The sequence below is a fragment of the Carettochelys insculpta genome, chromosome 1 (genome assembly GCF_033958435.1).
Source record: "Carettochelys insculpta isolate YL-2023 chromosome 1, ASM3395843v1, whole genome shotgun sequence".
Lineage (NCBI taxonomy): Eukaryota > Metazoa > Chordata > Testudines > Carettochelyidae > Carettochelys > Carettochelys insculpta.
In genome coordinates this window covers 58,549,130-58,561,202 of record NC_134137.1, presented here as the reverse complement: position 1 = coordinate 58,561,202, position 12,073 = coordinate 58,549,130, and the positions used below count along the sequence as shown (strand labels likewise).

Sequence of the window (12,073 nt, the reverse complement as noted above, 5' to 3'; positions counted from 1 at the left end):
TAACAACTCTAACATAGCTCTAAAGCTAAACTATATAAAATCTGATTCTATAGACACACAATTTTGGAAAGGCCACATGTACCCAATATAAAATTAAAAAACTTTCTGGATTAATATGTCTGCAGATGGACAATTCGGCAGATTCTCATAATTGGAATTGAACAATCTTCAGCTATTAGCTCATGAATAAATCAGTAAGACTACTAGTCATATCTCTATTCTGTACACTTCAGTGCTGGGGAAGAGATAGCTCAGTGGTTTGTGCATTGGCCTGCTAAACCCAGCGTTGTGAGCTCTATCCTTAAGGTATGCCATTTAGGGATTGGGGCAAATAGATATCAAGGTGGTGCTTGGTCCTGCCAAGAGGGCAGGAGACTAGACTAGAAGACCTCCTGAGGTCCCTTCCAGTCCTAGGAGGAGTGTGTGCCTACTATGCAACCAAATTGCTTGAGCTGTTACTCAGTGAACAAGGAAAGGATGGAGCTTGCTACTTCAGCCAACATCTTGTGTTTCTCTAAAACCTATCAGGGTGCTCAGTCAAAAATGTTTGTATCCAAAACCCAGTATTATTGCCCAAACTTCTTATAACTCTCTTCAGGCATTAGTGACTTTCTGTAAGTTCTCATGTCACCAGTAATCCATTTTATCCCCTGGTCTCAATTTTTCCACTTTAATGTGTCTCCTTAATCTCTTAATACTTGTATTTGGACATCACTTTACTATCATTTTTATTATTTTTACTGATGGTGAAGCCTTTTTATGCATAATGTAATAACTAAGCTACTGACTACTTTGTTATTAAGTACCTCAGGAGCATGCACTCAGGGCAGCCAGCTTCCATGGGATCCTTTCACCTCTTGGCTTTTCCCCTCCTTTAGGCTCTGCTGCTCTAACTGCTTCCCCACGCCTCGCCACTTTTTTTTTTTTTAACTGCTATTCAACTGTTGTCATTGGGTTAGTTTGTTTTTTTAACTCAGCTACTCAGCTTGAAAAAAAATAGGGCCAGCTCTCTTAAGCAGCTCATGTTTGTACAGGACTTGACCGTTACCTGAACCAAGTCCGCTTACTTCACTCACCAGAGTGCTACACATGAAAATCAATGGGCCTACTCAGGTGAGCACGGCAAGTCAAACTTGGCTCTAAAAGTAATAAGCATAACAGCACCAACCTAGCTCTGACTGAAATCAATGACCATCTTTCTACTGACTTTAATGGGAGTTAGACCGAGCCCTCTATGATAGATTATAGCCCCTGCTATAATCATCTGCTGACAGAGGGCATGGGATCCCCTTATTTGTTTTTTCTACATAGCTCTTTACTTAGTTTTGACTCTTCAGCCACATAGAACTAGGACAAAAAAAAAGAATCAGTTACACTTTTTTTTTTTTTTTTGTAAATTCTCCAGTGTCAAATTATTGTCTACATTTTCTGGGAAAGCTTACAAGCAGAAGTGCAGCATGTAAAAAACGGTCTGGACACCAAATCAGTTGCAAAAAGGCTGGCAACAGATCTAAATTCTAGTCATCAGTTGACAAGAAACATCACCCTGCAATAAAAGATTCACTGTACAACCACAGCTCACCTGGGCCAGTTGACTTGGAGCACGAGACGTGGAACTAAAAATTGCAGTGTAAACATTTGGGCTAGGGCTAAGCCCAAATGGGTCCACTGAAATTTTCAGCTCAGGAGCACAAGACCTGTGAGCCTGAGTCAACTGTCCTGAGCTCTGAGACTCAGTGTTGCAGGTGTTCTATGACAGTGTAGACGCAGCACAAGTGACTAAAATGTACCACTAATATAAAACACAGGATGACCCAGTTTTTAGAGCCACATATAAATGCAACTGAACTTTCCTTCCATGACTGACATGCCCACATCCCAGAAGACTACTAAAAAGGGTTCTTAACTTTATTTTAGTATACTGATTCTTTAAGAACTGCCAGGTATTTTTATACATGTCCAGAACTGCTGTTCCTAAATTATACCACATACTGGAAGCCACATCAGTGTTGTGGCTTCAAAGAAATAGCATAGGCACCTGTTTTACCACTCTATTTACATCCATATTATGCTCTCTCTCTCTCCTTCTCCTTCTCTCTCAAATGAACGAACTGGGGGAAGGGACTGGCATGCCAAACATTTTGTGCAATACTTATATAAATAAGGAACACGAAACACAGATAAAATGGTGATACTTTATCAGCTTCGTAACGTAAGATTGCTCTAAGTAGCAGACCTGTGTTTCTTTAACAATTTCTTGAATAAACACACATGGAAACAGTCTATGAAGCTTACCCAACAGTTAGTAATAAATGCTTAATTTACAGACTTTATCTCTGAAAGGTTCCTTGATTCTATGAGGAGTTAACCAAATGGTAAATCAGGAAAGTGTGCTGCAGTGTTAAGGTATTTAGGGATCTGAATGAAGAGTTCAAGTAACATTAATCTAACAGGGTAAACTACCATTAACTGTGAGCCCGGGCATTACAAGGCTTTGGCTTAAAGACAGAAAGACTATTCAGAAAAGGTATAATCAGAGATTCTTGTTTGTCTTCTTCACTAAGGATCTTCAGCATTCCTGATATAACCATAGTAATTTTTGTTTGCTCATTTGAAATCACTCGACCTGCAAGACACCATATCACAGCCACAGAATAGCTGCTGAAGAAAAAGGGCACTCCTTAAGAAGCAATTCTGAGACTCCAAATAGCAGTCTGGGGTGAAGACTTGTGTTGAGATTAAGGCTAGGCAGGAAACAGTTTACCCATCTCACGAGAATTTGAGATGTTGAAAAAACAGTTTCCATCTCAAAACAGGACACCCCAATCTTGAAGATGTTTGTGAAATGAAAATCCAATTTTTGATTAAGTCAAACAAAACATTGTGTTGATAATTTTGAAGCATTCAGTTTAATTTTAACTTTCTCTCTTTCAATTTTTACTATTAAATAGGTTACATTTTGAAACAAAAAGTTATTCTGAATTTAAAAATGGAACTTCCCTGAAATTGTTGGAACATTCTGTTCTGGCATTTTCAAACTTTTTCTCCACCAATTTTATTTTTAAACAGAAAATTCCTCTGAATCATCCCTTTTCTCCCTCACAAAGGCTGTGTCTACACTAGCATTCCTCTTTTGAAATAGGCATGCAAACGAGAAAAATGCAAATGAGGCACATTTACATATCAACACTTTATTTGTGTATTCTTTCAAAAGAAGAAAAGCCGTGTAGACGCAGCTCTTTCAAAAGTAAGCCCCATCTTCAAAAGGACCCTTCTTCCTAAAAATAATTAGCTTTCAAAACAAAATGCAAGTGAAGCACCTGATATGTAAACCTGTGCCTCATTTGCATTTTTGATTTTCCTCATTTTCATGCCTCTTTCAAAAGAGGAATGCTAGTGTAGATATATCCACAAGATCTGGCCTGCAATGTTTCAAAAGTGTTTGCCACACCAAAATAGAAAGCATAACTTTAACGTGCCCAAAAAGAGCACACACTTCCTGACTGCTAGGATAAAAAGGAAGCTCTTAGGTTTTCCACTAACAGCACTGCATGAGGGAATGAATACAAGATTGGGCTCGAACAATGTCTGAACTCCAGTATTAGCTTTAGCTTGTTGGCTGTGATTCTGAGCAAAAGACAACACCCCCTCCATCTGTTAAATGACGTTTTCCTCACCTTACAGAGGTATTTTAGGCTTGATTAATTAGTGTCTGTGCAATCTAACGACATTATGGTTCCAGATTCTCTGGCAGGTTCTGTTCATTTCGATCTGCACTAGCAACAAAATCTGCCCATAAAGTCAGTGTAACCCATCTGAACTAGTTTCATGTTTCTTGAGATAAGTACTCCAAGAGGAAAACCACAATTGACAAGACCAGACATCTAGCTCCACATTCTCATCAAGATTGCATGAAATAAATATGATGCACATTGGACATAAAGTGAAGGTAGAATACAGCCCTTAACTGTGAGCCGTGTATTTACTTCAGTCACTTCTCATCTAAGACACAACAACGCTCCACATAGTGGGAAAGAGAATATGGCATGGAATTTTCTGCAAGAGGCACAGGGTTTCAACACACAAACTCATTTGTGAATCAACTTTCATTCCAAATGGATTAGTGCCATTTTGCACAGTTGAAATGCTAACTTGACACATACACAGAGAGCACTACGTATCCATTTGTCTCAACTTCTTTCACACTGAAAAGTTGACATTTATTAAAGCCTATCATAAATGTATTACACTATGCATAATTTACACAAAGAGTTTGTTTTACGTCAATGAAAGGCTCAGACATTTTTAGGTAAAGTTGAGTCTCCATCCTGAACCCAATAAATACACTTACATACCACAGCTTGTGCCTGCACATCACATGAACAGGCACTCACAGTAACATGGGTAAAGGAGTTCAGCTATCAAAACATGTTCATTTCTTCCTACCTCTGCTACTTCTGTCTCCTGTGTTCTTTCCTGCTTTCTGGGAATACTGGTTCCTTTGTGGTTAATCTTCACATGTCAAAGGATTCCAGGCAGTTAAGCTTCACAATTCACTACATTTATGCAGAGGAGACTGTGTCCACCATTTTTCCCCTTTTTGAATCTATTACTACAATGTGCACGATTAAAAGGAAAAAAGTGTAACTTGTTTTTGTGCCACCCATACATACCCAAAGCCCTGTTTCTGCACCAGGCTCACCAAGCATGAACTACCAGCACCCTTGTGGACTCATATTAATGTCAGTGGGACTATGGGACTTCGAACAGAGGTATACACTAGCACATTCCAGTACATGAAAGTACAATAGTCAGATGATGTAGAGTTACCACCATTAAAACCTCAATAGATGTCACACAATAGCTGTGTCTAGGCCAGCCCCCAACTTCGAAGGGAGCATGGTAATTAGGGTGTTGGGAGATTACTAATGAAGTGCTGTCATGCACATGCAGCACTTCATTAGCCTAAATCTTCCCCGCAGCAACTTAGAAGTGCCAGCTTGTGTATAGCCGCAGGTCAGTACTAAAGGGACTTCGAAGAACTGCAGGCACTTTGAAGTACCAGTGCCTGACCCGCGGCTACACGCAAGCCAGCACTTCTAAGTTGGGCACTTTGAAGTTGCCATGGGGGAGATTTAGCCTAATGAAGTGCTGCATATGCACCACAGCACTTCATTAGTAATCTCCCAACACCCTAAGTAGCATGCTCCCTTCGAAGTTGGGGACTAGTCTAGACACAGCCAATATCTGAGATAGTACAGTTATTTCTTTTTGTAAGAATACCTAAATTTATCCAAGAGACCATCCTTACAAAGCAACTTGCTGTCTTAAGAGACTGCCCCCAAATAATGCCCAAGCATAGTAAGCAAAACTCTGATCTACCTTTAGGAGAATATCACTTTTCAAAGTGTTTGCTCAATACAGCTCGACTTTATCTAGAACAGTATTTATGGAGTAATTTGAACAAACATTTATTCTTTGATCAAGTTGTATTTTGGACTGGTTTCACTGACTACACTCTGGGGCAACCCAATCAAAGTTAAGGATTCTCATGGGAAGAGTGAATTCCTTATTTTTCACCTTTAAGTAGTGTAATATAGACATCACACCCTTGTTTATTATTGGAAGATTTCAAAAAGCAATACTAATTCAGGAGACAGAAATCAAGACAGGAGAAACTGAAGCATGTCATATATAATTCTATTGTGGGTTTGGGTATTCTGTACTGAGCCTTTCACTCCTTTATGTCACATTTATTCTTTCAGAAGCAGCTGGCTTTGCACCAAGAACAGCGAAGCAAATGTCTCTGCACCACTGACAGTCTGCCAAAAATCACCTGACCTGCGCAAGAGAAGCTTTGATGTCTTTTTGAAGAAGGGTGCAATTTAAAAAATTAAGGCAAGTTTCTACTTTTTTTGTCAGATGAAAGTATAGAGCCTAAGGGACCTGCTAGTATAATTTAGTTATTACTCCTAATAAAGAAACCTACAGTATTAGTGTCTCAGTCCCAGATTTTATCCCTTCTAAGTTCTTAACTACTCACAAAAATATGTTGAAATATAAAGTTTTCCAGCTTAAATAAAGACTACAACAGTAATGTTAGTGTTATTTAACCACCTTCCTAAAATCAATCATAGAATCATAGAATACTAGGACTGGAAGGGACCTTGAGAGGTCATCAAGTCTAACACTCTGCCCTCTTGCCAGGATCAAGTACTGTCTAGACCAGGAGTGTCCAACCTGCGGCCCATGGGCCGCATGCAGCCCTGGACAGCTAGTAATGCGGCCCCACAAGATTGTAAACTTTTAACATTATTATGTGATTTATATACATTAACTATATTATATATTTTGTACGCAGCCCAAGACTATCTTCACTCAATGTGGCCCAGGCAAGCCAAAAGGTTGGACACCCATGATCTAGACCATCCCTTATAGACATTTATCTAACCTGTTCTTAAATATTTCCAGAGATGGAGATTCCACAACCTCCCTAGGCAATTTATTCCAGTGTTTGACCACCCTGACAGTTAGGAAGTTTCTCTTAATGTCCAACCTAAACCCCCCTTGCTGCAATTTAAGTCCGTTGCTTCTTGCGCTGTCCTCAGAGGCCAAGAAGAGTAAATTCTCTCCCTTCTCCTTATGACACCCTTTTAGATGCCTGAAAAACACTATCACGTGTGTCCCCACCTCCAGCTTCAAACGTCTTTTTTCCCAACTAAACAAGCCCAATTCTTTCACCTTTCCTCAGAAGTCATGTTCTATAGACCCTTGATCATTCTTGTTGCTCTTTTCTGGACCCATTCCAATTTCTCCACATCTTTCTTGAAATGCAGCACCCAGAACTTGACACAATACTCCACCTGAGGCCTAACCAGCGCAGAGTACAGCAGATGACTTCTCGTGTCTTGTTCACGCCACACCTGTTAATGCATTCCAGAATCATGTCTGCTTCTTTTGCAACAGCATCACACTGTTGACTAATATTTAGCTTGTGGTCCACTATACCCCCAGATCCCTTTCTGCCATACTACTTCCTAGACAATCACTTCCCACTCTGTGTGTGAAACTGATTGTTCCTTCCTAAGTGGAGCACTTTGCATTTGTCTTTATTAAACTTCATCCTGTTTACCTCAGACCATTTCTCCAATTTGTCCAGATCATTTTGAACTTTGACCCTATCCTCCAAAGCAGTTGCAACTCCTCCCAGCTTGGTATCATCTGCAAATTTAATAAACATACTTTCTATGCCAATATCTATATCGTTGATGAAGATATTGAACAGAACTGGTCCCAAAATAGACCCCTGCAGAACTCCACTTGTTATACCTTTCCAGCAGGATTGAGAACCATTAATAACTATTCTGAGTACAGTTATGCATTCAGTTTTGCATCCACCTTATAGTAGCCCCATCTAAGTTGTATTTGCCCAGTTTATTGATAATATCATTCCAGATCGTATCAAATGCCTTACTAAAACCTAGGTACACCACATCCACTGCTTCTCCCTTATCCACAAGGCTCATTATCCTATCAAACTACTACTCACAAAAATATGCTGAAATACAAAGTTTTCCAGTTCAAATAAAGACTACAACAGTAATGTTAGTGTTATCTAACCACCTTCCTAAGATGTGTAATGTGACAATTTATCTGGTAGGGTTTTGGTAAGAATACCCAAATTGTCAGGAAAATCAACAGTTAGCTTTGAAGAACAAGAATTTCTTGTATTATCATAAAAATAAATCAAACTATTACCAGTGACAATTGGATACGATAAATACTATTGCCCTCTGCCAAATTACAGCAGATGTCCAGGATTTGGCAAACTCGCTTCCCAGTAAAAAGAAAGGAAAAAAAGTCAGTGACATGGAGTTTGGATGTCCACTAAGTGTAACTTGTTTTATCTTCACATACATACCAACAAAAATATCCAAACACTACAGAGGCAGCTTTCTCGATCAGGAAGCTCTGTACATCACCAATGCCCATGTCCCAGGAAGTAAATATGTCTCAAGATTTGACTCTACTCACAGGCAGAGAACAAGCTCTCCAGTTGCTCACACTCCTCCCTCTGCTCAGAGCCTTGCACAACAAAACTAATACAACCCTACAGCTAGTCTTCCTGACGCTGACCATTTGCTTGCACATTCAGAAAAAGAACTTTGGAAATTTGTTGACTCTTGCCATAACAACATTATGGTATCACATGCAAAATATTAACACCATGTTTCATGCAGATATCTGTATTTAACCATTCACTCCCTGATATAAGCATTAGTTTAATTAAAAAACTTTGGGAAACTAAGCCAGAATCCATAACTAATTAGTTCATCTTTGGGTGAGTGAGCCTGTATAGATTAGCAATCCCACTTTAAAAATTCCAAGATCCTCATTTGTGCCTCAGGAAATATCTCTCAGACAGATCCTGGACACACAGGAGGGGGACATCATATGCCAGCCAGGAGGATGGTACTGAGTACCAGTAGAGCATTGGGCTCAATTCCCAGGCCACCAACATGGGCTCAAGGCTAGTGCCTTCCTCCCTGGAGGCACTCTGCTAACTAAGGAGAATGCAAGCAGAGCAGTTTCAGCTCATAGACCCTGCTATAGCACTTGGTTATTAGATAGATAGCACTTCTCGTCTTTGAGAGCACGTTGGGGAAACACGAGGGCAGATTGCAATCTGGCTCATAATAGCTTTGTTCTTGAAAAAAGCTTTTAGGATTAAATTAACTGAATTAAAATGCACTGTTGCTTACACATAAAGCAATTTAAAATTTATTGAAAAGCACACTAAAGCACCCTAACTTAAACAATCCCCTATTGTGCCATAGGGACATCTACACATAGAAAGATCTCTGGTCATTTCTTAGAATGTAACTCACTGATAAAAAGTTAGCCACGTTGACGCATATTGTTTCCAAAATCTTGTATCACTATTCGTTGTGTATTGGTAAACCACTTTCACTGATGAGCAATGGTTAGACATATTTTAAACAGAAACACTGCCGCCACCCCCTCATATTATCAGTTATTGCAATTCATCTGTTACAGATCACCCTGAGTAAGATCCTGCATGTGATCAAGCCCCTAGTGCACTTGAGGGGAAGAACAAGATGAACAGGGACTCCACACCACCTGGGTGTCAAAGAGACTGAGTCCATGATGGCTCCTAACATTCCGTTTGGCATATGCACAATGGGCCTCAAGTGGTACACAGCCAGGATTCACACAAAATTTGGTCTGCTGGTTAAATCATTGCCTTTCCCAGCTCGGGCAGGGTACTGATGGGGACTGCAAAGAGAGCCTCTGGGTCCCATTGCCCAGGAACCCCAATATGGAGCTTCTGAAGGGCAGCAGCTGCTACTTCAGCTCATAACCTGCCATGGTAATTGTGGAGAGTACTCTGCAACCGAGCGAGTGTGTCGGAAGTACGCAGGAAAACTGGAGAAAGTCCCATAACTTGAGCTACATGTGGGATTTCACCCTTCTACCATAGTCGGCAGAAATATATTAACATTGTTTTTGAAGAAACAGTAATATTCTCTTTTGTAGACACAATAATATTCCAGAATACTGAAAAGCACAGAAGCTGGTGAAATAACATCTTTTCCGAGCCTCCTGTACTTAAAGTTAATATCTGCACAAGGTAGTTCAACTCACACAAAACTGTTCTAGAAGTTGAATACTTACCGCCATCTTCAACAGTAAAACGAAAAAAGTCACTTGTGGCATTTTCACCTTCTCTTAAAACATAGCAGATCTTCATGTCATCAATATCAGCTGGAAAATGTGAAGACAAAAATATTTTAACTTACACGTAAACAGAAACAGTTTCAATATAAACACTTAGCACTATCTTTAGTTTGTTCACCAGACTTCTGACTTCACCATTACAGTACCTCTACATGGCCAAATTAGCCCAGTGTGGACATTCCCATGAGCCAGAGGATTTCGGTATTAATGGAATACATGCTCAGCTCCCTGCTCCCCCTTCCCCCAGCCCACCACTACCAAAAAACATTCCCCATTTTTTCCAATATATATTTTATAAATAGAATTCAAATTCTTTACCAGTATTATGAATGCTGGTAAAAAGGCATGGTCAATGGTAAAGGCTTTCCATGGGAGGGTGTTTTTTTTTTTTTTAAAGCTATGTTGACACTACAAAATAACTTTGAAGTAAGCAACTGCCAAGTATAGTGTCTATACACAAAAAGCAGTCCTCCCTTACTTTGGAGTAGGGGCCCTCTACTTCCAAGTGAAGCATCTACACAGCAACCGCCTGTACTTTGAAGTGAGGGATTAGGATATGATGCAGGCAGGGGTTGCATGGCCAACAAGCCCTTCTAGGCTCACAGCCAGCCTCCCCCTTAAAGGAGCCCTCCCATCACCCTCACCCTGCACATGTTCAAGGCTGCCAAGCTGCTGTTCCTCCCACATGCCCTCCTGGTCTGGCACCCATGGGCCTTCACCACCAGCATCAAGTGGTGGGATCGGCTAGTGCCAGGGGACTGGGATGATGAGCGGTGGCTGAGGAACTACAGAATGACCCAGCAGACATTCGAGGACCTCTGCCACTGGCTTGCCCCAGTCCTCCAGCACTGGGGCACCTGGATGCAGCCAGCGCTCCCAGTGCAGAAGAGGGAAGCCATCGCACTGTGAAGGCTGGCCATCCCACACAGCCACCAGTCTGTAGGCCATCAACTCAGAGTGAGCAAGACCACCGTCGGAGCAGTGCTGATAGAGGTAAGCCTGGTCCATACCACGCACCCGCCCTGGGAGAGGGCTGCTATGCAAGGGGAAGGAGGACCCTGCCGGAGATGGGGGGGCCACCCAGTCTGGCGTTCATGAACATATCTTCCTTCTACCTCCACAGATCATCCGGGTCACCAACATGGTGCTTCTGTGAAACGTCATCAGCCTTGGGGATGTGGACACCACCCTCGCCAGGTTCTTAAAATGTTTTGGAGCACTGGACAGGATGCATGTGGCAATCCGGGCTCCAGACCACAGTGGGGGCACCTACATTAACAGGAAGGGGTACTACTCGGTGGTACTCCAGGCCCTGGTGGATGCGAGGGGCCGTTTCCTGGACACGTGCTTAGGGTGGTCAGGCAGGGCCCACGACACCCGGGTTTTCCAGAATTCGTGGCTAAGACACTAGATGCAGGAGGCCACGTTTGTCCCCTCATAGGAGCTCCTGCTCAGGTATGTCATGATGCCCCCCACCCATATCGTGGCTGACAGCGTGTACCTGCTACGCCCGTGGCTCATGCAGCCCTATACCACCTCAACCCAGGACACCTTCAACAGTCACCTGAACCACACCATCAAGTGGGCGTTTGGGAGGCTGAAGGGAAGGTTTGGCAGCCTCCTCACAAGGCTGGATGTCAGCCTCCCAAACGTCCCCACAGTGGTCACCACCTGCTGTGCCCTCCACAGTCTTTTGGAGGGTATACAAGAGCTCTTCATCCAGGGCTGAGCCATGGACCGGGTATGACCAGCTGCCTGCTGTCCTGGGCCGCCAGGCCCAGTGGGATGTGGTTAGGGTCTGGGAGGCCTTGGGCCCAGGCCTTTGCCCAGGGCCTGCCCTGACCCTCCCAGCCACACTCCACACCACAGGCCCTCCGCTCCCGCCATCCCTCCCACTCCCCCAACAAACACACCCCCTTCCACTCCTCCTTCCCACCACTCCCCCAGCATGCACCAGGGTTAGGGTGGGAACGTTACACTTCACTGTTGGGGAATAAATGTATTTGGCAAAACAAAACAGAACATGTCGAACTATGTAAAGTGCACAGGGGGGAACGGTCTACAGAGGGGAAGAAGGTGGCTGGGCTGGGGGACCAAATCTGGAGTGGGGCTGAGATGGGAGAGGGCTCAGTCACCCAGTGGCATGGAGGGCCGTGAGCAGTGGCAGCCACAGCTGCCTCTACCAGTCCAGGTCTGGGGCCCCCTGCAGGGCTGCGACCGGGCCAGGACCACAGGGAGGTAGGGGTGGGGTGAGGGTGCTGTAGGTTTGGCCTCCACAGCATGTGCCGGTGGGGTGGAGGGGGCACGCTGGGGA

At 42.8% G+C, this 12,073-nt stretch overlaps 1 protein-coding gene across 3 annotated transcripts in view; it reads right to left on the bottom strand.

The window, feature by feature from the left end:
• The window catches only part of FREM2 (FRAS1 related extracellular matrix 2), a 208,271-nt gene that overhangs the window by 183,559 nt on the left and 12,639 nt on the right, over window positions 1–12,073 (bottom strand). For all 3 annotated transcript variants that reach the window (XM_074987027.1, XM_074987017.1, XM_074987035.1), the window contains exon 2: window positions 9,697–9,786. In XM_074987027.1, the coding sequence (XP_074843128.1) occupies window positions 9,697–9,786 (90 nt within the window). The remainder of the gene's footprint in view (window positions 1–9,696; window positions 9,787–12,073) is intronic.